This window comes from Chanodichthys erythropterus, chromosome 18 (assembly GCF_024489055.1).
Source record: "Chanodichthys erythropterus isolate Z2021 chromosome 18, ASM2448905v1, whole genome shotgun sequence".
Taxonomy (NCBI): Eukaryota; Metazoa; Chordata; class Actinopteri; order Cypriniformes; family Xenocyprididae; genus Chanodichthys; species Chanodichthys erythropterus.
In genome coordinates, this window is record NC_090238.1 from 13,896,474 (window position 1) to 13,917,807 (window position 21,334).

Here is a 21,334-nt window from a genome sequence, read left to right on the forward strand (position 1 = left end):
TTCAATAAACCAATCAGAGTGTCATCTCCCATTTCCTTTAAGAGCGAGATGCACTCGCGTCATGGCGGATTGCTATTTACATGGCGGAATTTGTTGGCGGAAAAGCTGAACGCTTTTCAAGCGAAGAAACCGATCTGCTCGTGCGCGAAGTTAAAGCACACGAGCAGATCATCTACGGGACAAGCAGGAATCCACCAAAGCTTCCCGTGGTGAAGAAGGCGTGGGATGAATTAGCAGTGATTGTGTCCGTTATAAGTAGTAATAGGCTGAATTGAAAATAGGTAGCCTAATTCTAATACACGCAATGACTATTCATCATTACATTTTTATATTTATGTAGCCTACACAATAATATTCTTTTACACTGTAATCCTTTTGTTTTTAATATTTGGCATGTTTGTGTGATGCGCATCCCTGTGTGTAATACTGAGCAATGTGTGATGCGCATCCCTGTGCGCAGTTTCTACCAACGCTCTCAAAAAAATATTGCGCCATTGACTTTAGACCAGGTTTGAGTTGGTCTATGGCGCAGTCTATTTTCAGCTCCTTAAAATAGCAATGCGCCTGAACACACCTCTTTTTTAGACCAGCACGCCCATGGGCGCACTAACTGGCGCAAATGCATTTACTAATTTAAGGACGTGACGCTGAACGGGAAAACGTGAACGCCGCCGGACGCAAACTAGCAAACACACTTGCGCTGCGCCTTGCGTCGCATTGCGCCGGGTGTATTATAGGGCCCATAGAGTGAGCCTTTCACTGACTGTTTACAGCTTAACAGAGGTTACACCCATAATTCGTGCAAAGCATCATGGGGCGTAGGAATAAGGTGGATAGGAAGCTTGCATCTGACTGTTTCTATAGGAACCAGAGCTTCTAACGGCCACTTCAGTACCAATCGGCAATTGGCTCTTATTTAGAAAGCGGGACTTATTCCGCCATATTGCGCATTGCACTTTCTCCCATTCAAAACAATACGCATCTTGTGTTATTCTATAGTCTTTGACATAACACAAATATAGTTCTTTTTTTTTATAAAGTTATATTTATGGGCTTTTTGTGCCTTTATTCAAAGAGGACAGCAGAGAGCAGACAGGAAATCATTGGGTGGAGAGAGGGGGGCTGGGATCGGCAAAGGACATCGAGACGAGAATCAAACTCAGGTCGCCGTTAACACATTTGCGCCATATGTCGGCACACTAACCACTAGGCTATTGGTGTCAATGTCCATTTTTTTAAACATGTAAGAATTTTCAACTTATGCGTTTCAGTTTTTTTTTAAATAGCTCATTAAAATCAACTTTTTCCTTTCCTTTTGTACAAAAACCTCACCTTAACTGGTTGCAGTGCATTCTATGGTTGCATGCTAGCCAAACTCACATTTAAATAACATTTTTCAAACCGGCAATAAAATCTGACACTAACTGTCCAATTAATGTTGTTTCATATCCTCAAATAGCAGTAAAAATCTTATATTTCAGTTTGGTCCAGCCAATATGCATGTGCATTTTGGGAACCGGAGCTTCTAACAGCAGCTGCAGTAATGCAATGACTTTGCCAATTGATGATTGGCTCTTTTATTTAGAAGGCGTGGCTTATTACGCCATATTGCATGTTACAGTTTTTCCCATTCATACTAGTAATAAAATGGAAACAGTCTTGGTATATATAGCCTTTAATCCCTTATGATACCTAAAAATGTTGCCAAGGTAGGTGACTCACTAGGGTTTATTACAGAAATGTGTACACACGATGAGCTCAGATTGTGTAAAGGTACTTCTCTGACTTTTAGAAGTCATTTTAAATAGCCAGCAAAAATATATAAAACATTAAAAAAATGTGCTATCAGTTTTTAAGCTATTGGACTTCTTCTCCTGGTGGATGATAAAAGGGAAGGAAAATCCCATATAAATCTCTTATAATTCCTCAAAGTCGGCAGATTATAAATAGATCTTGGCTTGTGACTTGATGCACAAACACAGTGACAGCACCCATCTCTCATTCAATATACATCTGATAAAAACCTCAGAATGATTGCTTCATTTTTCCGAGATGACTCACTGGGTGCCGAAAAACAAATTCACAGAGACAAATGTATACCTGATGAAATCACAGGGAATTTTTTTCAAGCACCTGTGGAATTGTGGGAGTGAATGTCCACCCACAGCTGCTCAACAACCGCCATCGCTCTGAGCGCCGGACTGTCAGATATCTGAACTTAGTACGACCCTATTCTATTTAACGCCTCTGTAGCAAAGCTGAGGAAAATGGGAACTTTTACTTTCCGTTTGAGAGAGAGTGTAGAAGTACGAGAAAGTGAGGAGGAGGAAATGTGGGTGGATGAAAAGCAGAAATCTCTTTCCACTCTTTTCTTTTGTCAGTCTCTATTCAGGAAAACCTAATTACACTGAAAGGTAATTACAGCGGTGCTCAGGCCAGGCGTAATGTATAAAACAAAAGACTGTCCTTACAGATACACATCTTCCAATCATATTGTTCTGACTTGATAATTATACAATAGGAAAATACACTTTATCACAACAAATAACTATATATACTATGTGAGGAGCCTGTAATTGCAGTTGCAGAAAGATTACCTCATTGACAACTAAAGCGTCATCTTCACAATTAGATGATTGTATTTGGTCAGTGACAGAGACAATCATAGTGTGTGCAGAGGGTGTGTTTACCCTGCATGATAATGACAGGCCACCAAGACAGCAGAGGCTGATGACAGTTTCCACAACAGAGTCAGACACTGTGGGTCAGGTGAGCAACATTTACTTGTGCGGTCTTAGGGTGTGTTCACACTTGTCATGTTTGGTTCGATTAAAACGAACCCTGGTGCGATTGCTCGGTTAGTGCGGTTCATTTGAACATGTGTGAACGCTGCCATCCGAACCCTGGTGCGCACCAAACAAGCGGACCGAGACCGTTGGAAAGATGGGTCTCGGTCCGCTTCCAAACGAACTCTGGTGCGGTTCGTATGATATATGAACGCAACACGGACCAAAGACATGTAAACGAACCAAAAACAGGAAGACGAGACCCTAAAAAGGTCAGAATCCTCACACGTCGGTTTTTCTCGTTATAGTCGCGAGTTTGCCTATCACAGTCATCAGACGTGCGTCTCCACTAAGCAGATTGTTTGTGTGTGACGGATGGATTCCCGCCGGTGTTTTGATTACTTTACACATTTTATAAGCTCTTCAAGAGTTCTCAGCTGGCCAAAATACCATCACATACATGCTATGCACACACAACGAGCGCATTTACTTCAGCACACAGCATTGTTTTGAATGTTCGACAAGTTCTGTATCAAAATAGGCAATACGTCATAAAATCCGACCAATCACATTGTGAATGTACCCCTATGCCTTAAGGTTCGGTATCTTTTGGTTCGGTGATAAAATTGCCAATCTGAATGCTAATCGGACCAGGACTAAATGTTTATTTTTTCTTCTTTGGTCCGGACCAAATGAACCAAAAGAACCGAACTACAAGTGTGAACGCACCCTTAAAGGGTTAGTTCACCCAAAAATGAACGTTCTGTCATTAATTACTCACCCTCATGTTGTTCCACACCCGTAAGACCTTTGTTCATCTTCAGAACACAAATAAGATATTTTTAATAAAATACGGGATTTTTTTAATCCTCCAAAGAAAACAATAAGTACCACATTAAAGGTCCAGAAAGGTATTAAAACCATTGTTAAAATAGTCAACGTGACTACATTTTGTGTGCAAAAATAACAAATTTATTCAACAATTTCTTCTTTTCCCCATCATTCTCCTATGCTGTTTACGTAGTAAACACAGTGCAGCGCTTCCATGTTTCTCGTCTTTGTTTTTTTGCACTTCATAACATTAAGGTTGAACCACTGTAGTCACATAGTCAACATTGCAGTCTATCGGAGAAAAAACATGCTTTACGAATATTTTGTTTCGAATCAGTGCATCGGAGCGTCACATGATTTCAGTAAACAAGGCTTCGTTACGTCATAAGTGTTTCGAAATTTCAATGTTTCACGTTACTTTGGCAATTTGATACGCGCTCCGTCCGAACCACTGATTCAAAACATGAACTGTAGCTTTCTGGGCGTTTGAAAGTGTAAATTAACTAGCTTTCAATGGAGGCCAAATCAAAAATATCTTAATTTGTGTTCCGAAGATGAACAAAGGTCTTACGGGTGTGGAACGACATGAGAGTGAGCAATTAATGACAAACCTTTCAAAAAAGGTTTTTGTGCATATTTTGCAGAACTAGTTCAACCAAAGTGTCTGTGAATAGCCTTGATAATTGAAAGGTAATGCTGCATGTGCAAAACAACATTTCTATCTCCATCCACTAATATCTGATAATGTAAATAAAGCAGGCCTATCAGAACAGCCTTTCATATGCAGTCAGCAGGGCACCTGCGTCTCTTCTCAAGCAGACGTGACCGCTCATGAACAGATGGCCAGAGAGTGAAGGAGTGAGAAGAGAGGTGCTAAAAAAGGTGTGAACATGAGAAATTTGAGAAAATACTCAAAGATTAACATGCTCCCCAGAGAGACGCAGTGGAGCAACTGTCTTGATGTTTCCAAGCGGGCCACAGAGCCAAAAAATAGCATTTGTTTTTGGAGGCTAAGACAGTGCTTTGGTTCAGGCTTTCAAAATGCTGTTCATGTGCCTCTATTTCAAAGCCCTCTTACTAATCCAGCAGAACAGTGTCCCACTTCACTTGAGAGTGCTTACAAATTCTTTGTCAACATGAAACGGCATTCACATCCCATTTAACTTCCGTTACCTGACATATTTTAGAGTGAAACGCAATATTCAACAAAAACAGTAAGCAAATGATTTGAACTGCTAAATGAGTGGCAATTTTTTTTATGTTTAATACAAAATGCTAATAAAAATCCACATACCCTCCTCCAATATATTACATTAAATCAATTTGCGACTATTAATCACATGACGACATTGCACTGCATTGCACTCCAACAGCCCCAGTTGTGTGTCAACAAATAAACACTGCATATAATTCTGTTCTCACCCTGGAGAGGGAATACTTATTTTTCAAAGAGTGTTCAAACATACTTCACTGTCAGATCAGAGAGATTTTTGAAACCCACTTTAAACACAAGCCCACTCACAGCATCAAGGCCTATGTTCAATGAATAAAACCTACCTTTCCAGCTCGGACAAGCTCCTGTTCTCGTCCACTGACACCCTGTAACAAAAAGAAACATTTGCTTTAGTTAGTTAGATCCGGCTACAAGCTGCTGCCCCCTTCTGGTGGACACATGATACTACACCAACATCTTCACTGCTTGAAATATATATATATCTTTCCTAGTATTCAACATATAACAATTTTGTTCACCATTTTTCAAAACGATGGCTTCAGATTAAGGCTTTTCATGGCACAAGCAAATAAATGTAAAGTAAAAAAAATGTAAAGAAAAATATGTACAGACTCTTGAGGAAAAATTGAATAATAATTATTACAAAAATCTAAATACAAAATACACATATAATTTAATATAAAAAGGAAAAAAAAAAAATCTTTGTACCTTGTGTTTCAGCAGTCCTCTGAGGTCACCAGCCTCTTGAAGTTTGGATTTGTATAACATCCAGCGATAACGCAGCTCTTCTAGTTCCATGTCCTCCTCCGCCACCATACTTTGCTGACCTGCCATCAGTTTCTGGAACTGATTCTGACCCCAGGCCAAACCGGCACGTAAACCCTATACAGACATCAAGTTACTATTAGGGGTTTGTGTGGGTGTGGTTGTCAAAGATGTGTGCTCATAACTGGATCAGAACTCATTTGAAAAATCCAAAATTGACCTTTTGTTTAAAAAAATGTTACCAATTCTGCCTTAGCATCTTGCCATCTATAACCAAACAAGTTTTAACTGTAAAATACAGTTAAAACAGTTTTTTTTTTTTTTTTTACAATTTAAAATACCTGTTTTCTATTTTAATATATTTTAAAATGTAATTTATTCCTGTGATGCAAAGCTGAATTTTCAGCATTACTCCAGTATCCAGTGTCACATGATCCTTCAGAAATCATTCTAATATGTTGATTTGCTGCTCAAGAAACATTTCTTATTATTATTAATGTTGAAAACAGTCATGCTGCTTAATATCTTTTGGTAACTGTCATAAATTTCAGGGATTTTTTGATGAATAGAAAGAACAGCATTCATTTGAAATAGAAATCTTTTTACATTTGAAATGTCTTTACTGTCACTTGATCAATTTAATGTATAACTAATTATTTTCTTAAAAATCATAAAATCATACTGACCCCAAACGTACTGTACATGGAAGTCCTGTGCATTTGTATGGAATTTTACAGTAATATTACAGTGAATTTTATGAACATTTACACTTAATAACAAGGAAAAGGTACCCAGAGAACATGCAGTGTTTTCCCCCTTTGCAAAACTACATCTTGAGATGCGCATGGTGTGAATTAAACTCTCAGCCCACATTCACAAATGCCGAACATCAATAAGAACATTTGCTCTAGGGTAATCTAAAGTTTACATACTAATTCAGCTCATAGAAGAGGAGGTAGTTACTAAAGAGTTCACAGTACCATATTGAGTATGCTGAAACTCCAGGAACAGCTCTATTATCAGCTGTTGTAATAGCGATCACACGAATGATCTTATTCCAGTCGACTGATAAGCAAATCTAATTCCGTCGTCAGTTTTTAATCACATTATGGAGTAATTTAAAAACTTTTTTATTGAAAAAATGGCTGATAAAAATTTCTTAATTAATTTCATCCCATAATGGAATAATTTCCAATCATTTTTTAAACACTTTATGAGCACATTATCCTGAAAATCTCCAAGTTATTCCTATAAGATGTTCTGTGTGACTGCATTAGCAAACAGTAATTTAGGCCCCGTTTACACCTGGTATTAAGATGGGTAAATGTATGTTTTTTTCTTCTCAGACCTTTTAATCTAATGGACAAAATAAGCTCACGCAATTTACATATGAACGCGAAAGGAGACGGTGGAAAAACCAAAGAGCAGAGCTGTCGTTTCTGCTCTGATAGCCGCAAGACCAGCTGAATGGGGTAAGTGCTTGTTAGAAATCAGGAATTGTTGTCTTTAAACCAAACTTGGGTCTTCAGCCGACGAAGTTTAAATCCTGACAGGCTAGCGCGCTTACCATTATGTTTACTCATTAAGTCAGCAGGAGTAGGATGGTCTTTTATGGCTGTTTGAATGCATTTGACCACATGAGCATCTACACTAAGAAAGCAATCTAGTCAAATGCATTTTAGACTACCTCTGGAAGTGGTCGAAAGTGGACAAGCTCAAAACATTTTAGTTTGCACCAGTATTTAGAGTCGTCCACTTGTGATCCGATCGACCAAAACGCATCTTAACCCTAAAAAGGGCGACGTATCCTGGGGCATATAAACATTTGAGAGGCTGTGGGGAGAGTCAGGGAAAGTTTAGGTCTCATTTATTGGTTACATGTTGAAAGGCTGTTTGTTGTGAATATTTAGATATATTGACTTTGTTCATACATTTTTTGTCTACCTTACGGGCGGTATTCAAAATCACCATGACCATCTGTAGTTGAAAATCTACTAACCTTATGATAAAAGTTGATATATTTCACATATTTACAATATTTGGAGGGGACGTATGTTCTTATTCACATGTAAATTTTTCATTATTTTTCTTTAAATGTTTGTATCTCCCAGCATATGTTGCCCCTTTGGGGGTATAAATCAAATGAAAAAAGAATGCTTGTTTGGCAATGCATATTACAACATTATAGCCAGATTTTTTAAACATTTATTCTCTCATAGCTTAAACTAAACATTCTTGTCAAATTCTGTTGAACAATAAGTATAATGCCTATTTATGAATATATTGTATAATGCTGTATATTATTTAATATGCAAATTTCTAGGGCATATAAGTTGTCAATACCAGCAAAACTTTGCTGAAAAACTTGTTGTACACAATCTACTTCATGCCTTCTGTCCTCTGATTGATAATTCATACTTTTTTTTTTATCAAGTAAAGTCTTTTTTGCTCATAAATCTTTAATGATATTTAAAAAGTAAATGTGAGATAAACATTTACTGTACTAAAGCAACTTGGGTTTACTTTGATTACTCATACATTATTTTTTAATGTTAAATATTAAAAATTCTTTTGACATTTTTCCATGTTAAATGTAAAAATGTAAATGTCAAATATTACACAACAGACTTTTGGGGAACATTTTCCATCTCTGTTATTATTGATTTGCAATGAATTGCATATATATGCCATAAAAGCCTGATATATATGTGTGTGTGTGTGTTTGTTTATATTACATTGTGGGGACCAAATGTCCCCACGATGTAATATAAACCTGAGTTCACCTACATTGTGGGGACTGGCCACCGGTAGATTGTGTACAACAGATTTTTCAGCAAAATTTTGGTCGTATTGATAATTTACAGGCCCTAGCAATTTGCATAATAAATATTATACAGCGTTATACAATATATTCATAACAGTGGTGTGCGGTGGTGTTTTAAATTGAGGAGGCAAAGTCCTCATTTATGTCCCTGTTACACAATTTTAAGTTAACATTACATAAAAAGAGAGACCAAATACAATTCTATTTTGTTATTTTTACACTATATGTAATGTTCTATTTATTAAAACCAAGTATAAATTTCATCAAGTTAGTGTTTTTACTCATTTTTACATTTATTCCAAAATAATAACTAAAGGCAGTAACAATTTAAACAATGTATATTATTTATAAACTAATTTTCAGCTTTACTTTTTAATAGTCAATTTATTTTCAGGACTCATCAAGCTTGTACACACTGGTCAGTGGTCAAAGACACGAAGATGTACCTTTAATTTCACCACTAAAAAAAACCCAGAGTCATCATGTTTTCAGGCCATTTTGAGTTTGATTTTAACATTTCACAAAGCGGTGATATGTAAGTGACAATTGTTTTCTTACTTTTTAATTAGTCTTCCCATTAAAGGCATAACTGTCTTCATTCAGGCCGATTCGATGAGAACACGCACGAAAACAAGAGGCGGGATTTATCGCATGAACCAATCATGTCCAATCATTTGCATTGTTTTATTTTTATAATATCGATTATTTTCTCATCCAGTATTTTTGAGGAGGCACTGCCTCCCTTGCCTCCTAGGAGGAAACGCCCCTGATTCATAAATAGGCATTATACTTATTGTTCAATAGAATTTTAAAAATAATATTTAGTTTATGTTATGAGAGAATAAATGTTTTAAAAATGTGGCTAAAATGTTGCATTCTTTTCACTTAATTTATACCCCCAAACGGGCAAAGTATCCTGGGAGATACAAACATTAAAATTAAAAATAAAAGTCATGTTTTTTAAAAAAAAAATCATGAAATTGTATTACTGGTGTCCTAAGAAGATGGAAAATAGCAATAAATTAATTTTCTGATGTCTCTTTATGGTCTTGCCCTTTTTAGGGTTAATACCAGGTGTAAACAGGGCCTTATGGAAGAGGAAGCGGTTTCTACTATCATAAAGTCAGGTATAGCATTGAATTCAGGTATTGTCACTTTGTCAGCTATAGGAGAGATTTAAATAAATGAAAACAATCTCAATGTGGCTTTCTCACATAGCACAATCTGAAAAATTGTTTGATGTTGTTTCATGGTATATTCAACAGGAAGACCACCTATGAATTGCCATTCAAGACCTTTTCCAAATCTGAGTGGCGAAGCTATGACTGAACAAAAAAAGTCAACGTGACAGTGGCTGTCAGCTCAAATGTTTTCAGATATGACAGCTTCCAGGTACTTGTGAAGTTAGAATTTTTCCAAGCCTGAGGTGAAACCTGAGCACAAGCCTTTCAAAGCTTCACAGATCTGCAGCTACAATTGCATTGATGGAACAACACACAGCAGACTCTCACAGATATGTAGCTTCACATACTGAACATTATCCAGAATGTTCTGTGTGACCAAAGTAAAACATCATGCTGCGCTTTGTTGAATAAGATATCAAAGCTATCAAAGATTGTTTTTTTACTCTAACACTTTTTGATATTTTGGACTCTTTATGAAACTTTAATCAAAAACGGATAAAAAGAAAGCAAAAAAATTTAACAAACACCACCAACCTTGAGTGTATTCTGTCTTATCCTCAGTTCTTTAGCGCTCAGGGATCTTTGGTTGTTCAGAATTCCTGTGAGTTTGTCATTTTCCTTGTGAAGCCACACTTCAAACTCCCTCCTCTGGGCCTCCATATCAGCATGACGCTGGGGCCCCTGAGAGCCCATCTACAGGAAAAACGGAAAGAGACATCCCTCTGTCCATTTATTATAGCCTAGGTATCACTTGCTTAATGATGGCTTTAGGGCTGAGTGATCTAGCTAAAAAAAAATTATTTTAGTTCTTTTGATGATATATCTCTTAATGCATTTGCTCTGAAATAATTAAGTTTTTTTATCCTTCAAAGTAACATTTTGACCAAACAGCCACTGGTGGCAGAGTATGACTCAAAATGTTTGATAAAGTAAATTACAGGAAAAAAAACTTAAAAACGGCATAAAATCATTGCAATATTCACTATGTAATTTAATTATATTGCATACAAAATCGCTGCAAATACATTGCACGTTTTTGATATAATGCCAGCCCTAATGTTGACAGTTAGAATAACAAGAATGATATTTTAATAATCCTAACCTGATTGTCATCAGTTGAGCCAATAGTTGCACTGGTCTGTGACAGCCGTGCCCCTTTCTGTGCATCATCAGAGTCAACCCCACGCAAAAAGCTGTATCTGCCTTGCATATCCAGGTCTTCAATCCCGGAACTAGCCATGTGTTCTTCAACCCATTCACCAGTCCGACCAACGGTCCTGAGCAAGTCACCTCCGTAAGAGCCTTCCATCCCTCTCTGCTTCCTGTTAACAGTACGGTCACTTCCAGACATGACAGCATCCACCTCATCATCCGTGGACCGGTCTTGGTAAGTCCTCTCTCTTCTCCTGACCTCAAAACGTCCAGGTCTTGCGATGCCCTCAGGGACCAAAACTCGAATTCGATCCTGATTTGCTTCAATGTTCCTCTCCAGCTCTGGGTGATCTGATGATTCTGATCTGTGCAGTAATCTCTGATGCTGGTCTGAATCTTTGTCACCTGTGGCAAGTCCCACTTCAAAGTCTGAAGCCGTTTCCTGATGATGCCCTTCTGCCCATCTGTCCAGGAACTCAGTTCTCTGTAATAGGGAATCTTGGTCGCCTGTGGCAGCATGTCCATTTAGAAGCCTAACAAGTTACGGTGAAATTAATAATTATGTTGTCAAAAATTCCCTTTTGAATTTTATTTTATATTCATTAGTGATAAAGAGAAATGCATTGGCCATGTTGGCAATTATTGTTGGCTAACATTTGTCTATTTTTAAATTGGCAAAGTATTTTAACAATGAAAAACTACAAATATCACCTTTAAAGGGATAGTTCACTCAAAAATGAAAATTATCCCATGATTTATTCACCCTCAAGCCATTCTAGGTGTATATGACTATCTTCTTTCAGAAGAACACAATCTGAGATATTTAAAAAAATCCTGGCTCTTCCAAGCTTTATAATGATAGTGAATGGCTCTCCTGATTTTGAAGTCCAAAAAAAGCATCCATCCATCATAATAGATAACCACACAGCTCCAGTTGGTTAATAAAGGCCTTCTGAAGTGAAGCAATGTGTTTTTGTAAGAAAAATATCCATATTTAAAACTTTATTAACTAAAATAACTAGCTTCCAGCAGATGGCCTACGCAAGTCGACTTGCGCCAAAAGAATAACCCCTGACCCAATCCTGGTCCTGGAGGCACCCCAACACTGCACATTTTGCATGTCTCCTTTCTCTGACACATCCTTTTCAGGTCTTGGAGTCTCTACTAATGAGCTGATGACCTGGATCAGGTGTGTTTGATAAGGGAGACATGCAAAATGTGTAGTGTTGGGGTGCCTCCAGGACCAGGATTGGGAACCACTGGCTTAGACACCTCTTGCAGTTCAAACAAATAGGGCTGGGCAACTCACCTTAAGCTCCTCTTCTCTTATATCAAAATCCTCCAATACTTCTCTTTACAAATTTTCATTTTATCCTTCTAATTCGTAACCGGTATTTTGTTTTGCTCTATCCTCTGCGCTTCCACGTCGTTCAATACGTCATGAGACAGGTCCGAGATTTTGGGGCAAGTCAACTTGCGTAGACTGTTTGCTGGAAACTAGTTATTTTAGTTTATAAAGATTTAAATATGGATATTTTTCTTACAAAAACCAATAGCTTTTCTTCAGAAGGCCTTTATTAACCCACTGGAATCATGTGGATTACTTTTATGATGATTGCATGTACTTTTTTGGGCATCCAATCCCATTATAAAGCTTGGAAGAGCCAGAACATTTTTTAATACAACTCCAATTGTGTTCGGCTGAAAGAAGAAAGTCATATACACTTGTGGGTGAGTAAATCATGAGGTAATTTTCATTTTTGGATGAACTATCCCTTTAAAATACGTTGTTCAATAGGAAATGGCACATTCTAGATCTTTTTCCCTAAACTCCATAGCAGTCAACAATAATTGAAATCAACATGACCAGGTGAACCGGTTGCAATTTAAACAGAATGTGAAATATGCCTTTTGGAATTCCTATTATGTTTTTAAAAGCTTCTAAAAAAAATTATATCACAATTATGCTTCTTGCGTCACAGTTTCTGTCCATGTAATATCATCATAACCCTCTATAACTGCAAGCATGACTTCTTCTAACCTGTAAAGATTGAGACTAAGCCTGTGGAGGGACGTCCAGGACTCTCTGAGGCGTTTAAGGTCTTGCAGGATGTGAACTTTTCCTTTCTCAGAGGTTCTGGCCAGCACAGTCTGACCCTGAGCCTCCGTCTGATGAAGCTGAAGTTCCTTCTCTGGAAACTCTCCCAACGCCCTCTAGAGGACAACAACAGTGATATAAGATTGAGTCTAAAGTACTACAAAAAAAATGCATGCACGCAGGCACGCATTCATTTGCACATACAGTGCTTTTATGACATGATTCAAGCGACTTAAAATGACAGTAATACACCAAGGATTTAAATCATGTCAAATACCTTTATTGATGGGTTAAAGATATTTGGGTTAAAGTGTAGAATTTTTATGTCTTACAAAAATACTATGGCATTCATGATTTCAGCCAAAATGCAGGTGCAATTGTATTAAGTGACAAAATGTGATAATTTAAATAGCTGACAACAAATGTTATTTAGTTTTTTTCTGTAATTGTACATGCAGGGATTCCACTTTTTTTTTTACCAATTTCCATGACTTTTCGTAAGTTTTTCTAAATTTCCATGAGTTAAAATAATTTTTAATTGCCTGATATTTCCCAGTTTTCCATAACATCATTTATATTGCATCAATCATAAACATTTTAAAACCTTTTTAGCATATATATATATATATATATATATATATATATATATATTTTTTTTTTTTTTTCTTTCTTATTACTATAATTTTTTTGTCTCATGAAGCCTTCAGTTTGCACATTGAATGTTGTTGTGGAATACCATGCTTTATAAAGTAAAAATATTGAAATAAAATAAATCCATGATAATACTACCACAACAGATTAAAATGGAATCCTTAAAGCATTGTAAAAAGCTTTCAGAAGCTTTGTTATTTTTATTTAAATGTATTTTTCTTATTAAAAGCAACTAACTGTGGTAACTAAGCCATAAGTGTCACTCATAGGCGTACCTCAGCCTCATGCTGGCGGTTATCAATGCTCCATTCCCCATCTGATCCACGAAACGACTCCAGCTTCTGTCTCATGATCATTAACCACTTCTCCAAATTCAGAATATTTTCATGTAAACTCTCATGTTCCGCAATGTTCTCCTCACTTTCATTCACCTTCATCTGGTATGAACAACAACACATATAGATGTGAATACACACATACATTATGAACCTGAAACATACGTGAGAAGGATTTTAGTGCAATAAAATTCTGGTATCTGTTCAAAAAATTAAAAAAATATATCTCTTCGGGCCACAAGTGCGCATTAAAACTGAAGGAGGTTTGATCAAGGCCTTCATAGTCATCTTCTTCATCGCCATCATGATCAACACACAGCGGGAGTTACGGAAAATGTGGTGTGATCTCAGCGGTTTCCACAGATCTTCAGGGTTAAATCAGAATCACTTGTGAAGTTGGGCATTTTTGAAGAGGCTAGTAAAAAGATATGTATCCTCCCCTCATTATTCAGAATTTCATATTTCTATCAATTAACGATGCAAAAAATATATGGAATAAAAGAAGTAGTTCAGCAAGAAAGAAAATTAATTTTATGAAAATATGCCTTTTGCAAAGGCTCTAAAATCTCATTTGTGCATAGTTAAATTCGCCACAGAAGCATTCACACAATTTCTGTACAGTTGCGAGTACAATGTACGATAATATGTATGATAATATGACTGGATATAGACTGCAAGTCTGGGAGGATCTTTAGACATGTTTTTGTAAATTCCACAACAAATCATTGGTTGGCCCAAAGAATCATCAGAAACACACACACACACACACACACACACACACACACACACACACACACACACACACACACACACACACACACACACACACACACACACACACAAAAGAGTTACAAAAATATATATATTTAAAATAAATGCTGTTCTTTTGAACTTTCTATTTACCAAAGAACCCATGTAACATGGTTTTCACAAAAATATTAAGCATTATTGAGCACCCATAAATTGATTTCTGAAGAATCACGGGACACTGAAGACTGAAAATTCCCATCCTGCTGTGCTCACAAGCTAGTATATGGCTTTGAAAAAACTGGAATATAGCATAAGAAACAACTTCATTGTAGTCTGCTTTCGTTGTACAGAAAAGAGCCGCACAAACACACTTTAAATTATCTAATTTTGTGTTCCACGAAAAAAAAAATAAGAGTTGCTTTTTTTGGGGTCAACTACCACTTGAATTAAAGGGTTAGTTCACCTAAAAATGAAAATTCTGTCATCAAATACAGACCCTCATGTCCTTCCAAACCCTAAGACTTTCGTTCATCTTCTAAACACAAATTTTAATTAAATCTGAGAGATTTCTGTCTATGCAACTACCACATTAACACTTCAAAAAGTTCATAAAGAGATCGTAAAACTTATCCATATGGTTTAGTCCAAAACTACACGATATGACATGATCGCTTTACATGATGAACAGATTGAAATTAGGCTTTCACACATAAACATTGATCAATGAGCATAAACAGAAGCTCAACTGTATTTGCTTGACACACAAGAATGAACCTCATTGGTCAAGCAAGCGTGCTTGAGCTTCCATTTACCATAACTGATGTGTGCATCGATGAATGTTAATATGCGAATAAGAGCCTAAATTAAATCTGTTCATCATATAAAGTGATCATGTCTCTTCAGAAAATTTGGACTAAACTGTTTTATTTATATGGATTAGTTTTACGATCTCTTTATTATCTTTTTGAAGTTTCAATGTGGTAGTTCCGTGGACTGTCAGTGGAAAGACAGAAATCTCTCAGATTTCATTAAAAGATCTTCATTTGTGTTCTGAAGATAAGCGAAGGTCTTACGGTTTTGGAATGAAATGAAGGTGAGTGATTAATGACAGAATTTTAATTCTTGGGTGAACTAACCCTTTACATTTAAAACCATTTATAAGAAATTCAAAAAACCTTGAGCAGAACAGATCTTACCCGAACTGCCTTATAAAGCAATTTCCAGTCCGCATACAGACGCTCAAACTTTGTCCTGTTTGCAGGGTTGGAGGAAACCAGTGTCTCCAGAGCTATGATATGGGCTTCGCAATCTTCCAAGTCCTTTCTAATGACCTGCAGAGAGATGCACATTTATTTTACATTCAGTCTGCCACTAGCGAGTCTTTCCCGCTCCCACCTGGACAAGCCACTCTGATCAACCAGTGCAAACACATTGAGCTCAGCGTGACATAACTCCTAGCTTCTTAAATTATTCACATAACTCTTTTAGTGTGTGCCGAAAGACGATCTAATCAAAAGTCACTGTACATCTACAGCTTACCACATGCAGAGATTAAAACCAAAACAGCTGTTTAAAAAGAAATTCAAAAAGCTGCGTGCAAAGCAAAACTTTTTGAAGTCGGAAACAGCTATACTCTTCTGTTTTCTCTGCTGCTCACCCGGAGTTGATCGGCCTGGCTCTTCTTGGCTAGAATGTCAGGTTGAAGTCCATCCGTCTTGACAAATCGTTCCTTTATGGAGGTCAGTTTTTTGTGTATGGAGTCATAGGCATCGGAAAAGTCCTTCGTCTTTGATATCAAACCCTAAGGGTGTACATAGGATACCACATGGTTCTGGGGTGTGTAGACAACATTAATAAGATTTAAGACAGGGATTAGCATATTTATTCAGGGATATATATATATATATATATATATATATATATATATATATATATATATATATATATATATATATATATATATATATATATATATATATATATATATATATATTACAGCACTGGAAAAAATTAAGAGACCACTCCAAGTTCAGAAATCAATGTTAAGTGGTCTTAATTTTTTCCAGAGATGTATATAAATATATATATAAAATATTTTTTTTTCAGGGATATATATATATATATATATATATATATATATATATATATATATATATATATATATATACACATACATACACACACCTACCCACTGACAGAAATCTGAAAATGGCGCTTCATGTCAAAAACGATACAGACATAATATATTATAATAATATATTATAATAATCTTAAGATCATAATTTAATAAAAAAGAAAATAAAAAAGTGATTTTGAATAATTTAATAAAATAAATCTTTTACACACCCCTTTTATCTTATGTTTATGACTATAAGAATATTCATATGAGATATGTATGTAGATATATATTAGCCATTTGTCTTAGTGTTATAATTAACATACTGCACATATGTATTTTAGTTTTTTTTTTTTTAATTTCAATATCACAATTGTTCTTTGCTGTAGACATTGTTAAAATACCAATAAAAATCCTCTAACCTATCAAAAATTAGGAATAAACTAATCTTTACAACTTTATCTGCCTGCATACATTTACACCAACAAACAAGGCTTCTCGTTTTTCAGCCGGACATGATAAGCTTTGACTTTGACCACACTTTCTGTTATATAAGCCTATGCATGTTATGGCTAATGGCGGGGGTAGAGACTGTTGATGTAGCTCAGCTAATCTACAATCTATATACAGCAGTAAAATTTTGAGCTGTGGCTGGTAGGGTACCTGCAGGCGGTTCTTGCGCTTTAGGAGCTGGCTGTGGAGTAACTCTCTCTTCCTCATATCCCCGCTGAGCTCTTCCAACAAATCGTCAGCTTTCTCTTGGCCAAAAACAGAGCTGAGCAGATCACTCTTCACCTGGAGCAAACTCAAGCGCTCCTGGAGCTGCACGCTGTTTTTAAGTAACTTCTACAAAGAACAAAACAAAAGAAGAAAGAGCACACTCAATAACTTCAAAGAGAACAAAGCACTAACACCAAATTAAGGTGCCAAGACAAAGGCAAAAATCTCTGCAAATGCTTGAAGTACAATATGATCATATCCACAAAAGATTGTAGCATACAATGGATTTGTAACATTTATTTTCTCAAAAAAAGAAGTGTAAATCAGGTGTCAAAAGTACATAATGGGAAAAAACATTGCAACATTCAGAGTAAAAAAAAAGAAAAAAAAAAAAAGAAAGAGGCTGACCTTCAAAACAGCTCAAATCTCTGCATCTCTTCAAGGCTCAACAAAAACCCAATATGAGAGAGATTCAAACCACAGTATCACACAGTAATGTTATTTAACCGGCTAACATAAATGACAAGAATTGCAAAAATAACTTAGGATAACCCTAAAAGCACAATTTAGAATGAACTAAAATTATAAATAAATTATAAAGTATTTTGTGCTGTAAGCATGTTTATGAATTTATAGCTATCAAGTTACATAACTATATAGTTTCTAGCTATTACTGCACATTAAAAAACATAATACATTATTTGTTAAATATTTATTTTTAATGAATTTATTTTACATTTTTGGAATGTTTTTGTTGAGTCCTGGGGTTAATATTTGCTCTGAATGATTTGATTCACATACAATTCTTTACTAAACGATGCAATGTATGATGCAACATGAAGTCTGGGCATAAAACAATCAATTCATAATTATTTAAAAAAAATATAGTTTTAGACGTAAAAAAAAAACAAAAACAAAAAAAACTTTTTTTTAAATTTACTATTTTAATATATTTTAAAAGAAATTTGTTCTATGTTGGCAAAGCTGAATTTTCAGCATCATTATCCAGTCTTCAGTGTCACATGATCCTTCAGAAATCATTCTAATATGCTGATTTGCTGCTCAAGAAACATTTTATTATCAATGTTGAAAACACCAATATGTTGAAATTCAGTATATGCTTAATATGTTTCTGAAAACTAAGATACATTTTTTCATTATGAATAGAACAGCATTTATTTGAAATAGAAATCTTTTATAACATAAATGTTTTACCATTAATATTTCGAGAAAAACAAATCAAATATTGATCTGGAGGGACACATTTTACACCACCCTGCACAAGAAAAAAAGTCTTGTTGAAAGCTCACACGCTTTATGGCTATAAATAATTTACCTCTATATTCTGCACAAGTAGAGCGATATGGGAGAACTCCGTCACCTCAGCGGAAGCCTCCAGTACCTGAGAAACCACCTGACTCCACTGGCTGAAGCCATACAGAGGGTCCTGCAGTATCTGCCGGAGAGCTGTCTCGCTTTCAGAGGACAGCCTGAAAGATCTGCCTTTCACACTGTCACAGGAAACACAAAACAACAACTCTACAGAGTAGTTTTTTACAGTACAAGCTTATAGGGCTTTCAACAGATGGCTTCCACAAAACAAATGAATAAATAAATGCAGTAAACCCTGTGTGTAATGCACTAATTGTTTGAAGTGCTTACATTAGCACTCTTTTATTGCTGGATACACATTGTTTACGGCTGACTAGACCTATGTGAGTGACATCCCACTGACAGTAACACAATGGGGATGAAAACCTACATGTGACGAGCCTCCCACAGTTCCTGCACGACAGAATGTTTACCAACGTCAGTATCAATAGCTAATGATTAATAAAATATCCATCAAAGTATTTCTCCTTGCCTCGTTCCTCCTTTGCCGGAGGCTCTTTGGGTGTGCGTGTAAGGTTGCTGCTCACCTCTGGTACTCTTTCACCACTGCTAGCACCTCATCAGACAAGTTTTTAGAATCTTGTGGGAATCGGAATAGCTCTTTCAACCGGGATTTTAGCTGTTCCACCCTGGGCTCCTCTGCGATGAGCTTGTTGCGCACCCCCTGAAGTGTGGATGTAGAGAACAAATCAATGAAATTGGTACACACATGGGGAGTTTGGAGGGAACTCATTCAAGCAGGGCATTAATGCAGAATTTCTCCACATGGGGTCCAGACAGCTTTCATTGATCTAAAAAAGGTTTTCATCCTTGTTGGTTTCTCCCCACTGCTAACAGTAAACTTGGTCCAATTAGTAACTTTGTCAAAATGAAATAAAAACATCAGTTTTCAAATACCATTATGATCATCTACAATTGATTGGGTGTTTTTCAGTAAAAGTTCAACTGTGTGAAAACAGCATATGGGTACTAATAGTGCTAAGATCGAACAAGGATAGTTTGAGTGAAACGAACAACAGTGAAAGTTCATTTTTTTGTTCATTGTGTAGAATTATCTATCTATCTATACACACAATCAAAAAAAAAAAAAGAACTTTCACTGTTTGTTTCATTCAAAACATCCTTGTTCAGATTATTTAAAAACTCATGTAACTACATGAACTTAATTTAACCGAGTTGCTTCTACTTAAAAATGAGTATTATCAGCTTTACTAAAGTGTTTGTTCAGTCAGCTTAACATTGCTGAGTGAAACGCACAAATTAATGTTGACATAACTAACTGGGCAGTGCATCCGTAGTTCCCAGCATGCTTTGCAAGGGACTGCATTAGGAGAGTAAATTTAGGGATTAAAGTGTTATTTTATGTGTTTTTTAGTAAAGGGAAAGATGTTCAGTTATGTTAGTGTTTAATGTTCAGTTATGTTGGACATTTAGAGGAGTTTCTGTAATGATTCTTCATGCTCTCTGAACCATTCTTTCACAATTTTATCCCTGGTGAATCTTGACATTGTCATCCTGGAATATGGCCATGATGTGTCTTCCTACATGGTTGTTTAAGAAATGAAAAGCTACACACTCCATCTTTAAGGGTTAAAAGAACCGTTGCCAAACATATAACATGCTAGAAACATAATAATCACTGTAATAATGATCCATTCTTAGATTCTTAAGTATTTGTAACAGTGACAAATTCATATGATTTGAATTTACTCAAAGAAGTTTTGTGAGTTTAACTAAATTGTTATTTGTACAAATTACTCAATATAGTTGCGTCCCATTTGATATATCCATCCCATTTGACACTGCTTTTTTAAGTAAATCCAACAATAGATTTTATATATATTATATATATATATATATATATAATAGTAATTAAATATATAAAGTAATTTATTCCTGTTATGACAAAGCTGAATTTTCAGCATCATTATCCAGTCTTCAGTGTCACATGATCCTTCAGAAATCATTCTGATATGCTGATTCGCTGCTCAAGAAACATTTATTGTACAAAATGTGTACAAAATATGTGTACAACATTTAAACATTTGTTGTACAAAATGTGTACAAAATATATATATAATTTTTTTTCTTCTCAGGATTATTTGATGAATAGAAAGTTCAAAAGAACAGCATTTATTTGAAATATAACCTTTTGTAACATTATAAATGTCTTTACTGTCACTTTTGATCGATTTAATGCATCCTTGCTGAATAAAAGTATTAATTTCTTTAATTTCTTTTTAAAAAATTAAAAATAAAAATTCTTACTGACCCCAAACTTTTGAACAGTAGTGTATAATACTACAGAAGCTTTTTATTTCAGATAAATGCTGTCCTTTTGAACTTTCTATTTCATTAAGGAATCCTGAAAAAAAATACACAACTGTTTTCAACATTGAAAATAATCATAAATGTTTCTTGAGCAGCAAATCAGCATATTAGATTGATTTCTGAAGGATCATGTGACACTGAAGACTGGAGTAATGATGCTGAAAA

The 21,334-nt window shown here is 35.7% G+C and overlaps 1 protein-coding gene across 3 annotated transcripts in view; it reads right to left on the reverse strand.

The window, feature by feature from the left end:
* syne3 (spectrin repeat containing, nuclear envelope family member 3) overlaps nucleotides 1–21,334 on the reverse strand; it is a 41,184-nt gene that overhangs the window by 4,696 nt on the left and 15,154 nt on the right. For all 3 annotated transcript variants that reach the window (XR_010892527.1, XM_067367727.1, XM_067367728.1), the window contains exons 7-17: nucleotides 19,366–19,502; nucleotides 18,783–18,957; nucleotides 17,390–17,572; nucleotides 16,268–16,411; nucleotides 15,807–15,941; nucleotides 13,801–13,962; nucleotides 12,818–12,990; nucleotides 10,727–11,309; nucleotides 10,159–10,317; nucleotides 5,560–5,733; nucleotides 5,175–5,216 (exon numbers count right to left, since the gene is read on the reverse strand). Coding sequence is in view for 2 of the 3 variants with exons in the window: in XM_067367727.1 (XP_067223828.1) it covers nucleotides 5,175–5,216; nucleotides 5,560–5,733; nucleotides 10,159–10,317; nucleotides 10,727–11,309; nucleotides 12,818–12,990; nucleotides 13,801–13,962; nucleotides 15,807–15,941; nucleotides 16,268–16,411; nucleotides 17,390–17,572; nucleotides 18,783–18,957; nucleotides 19,366–19,502 (2,067 nt within the window). In the remaining variant the exon portion in view is untranslated. The remainder of the gene's footprint in view (nucleotides 1–5,174; nucleotides 5,217–5,559; nucleotides 5,734–10,158; nucleotides 10,318–10,726; nucleotides 11,310–12,817; nucleotides 12,991–13,800; nucleotides 13,963–15,806; nucleotides 15,942–16,267; nucleotides 16,412–17,389; nucleotides 17,573–18,782; nucleotides 18,958–19,365; nucleotides 19,503–21,334) is intronic.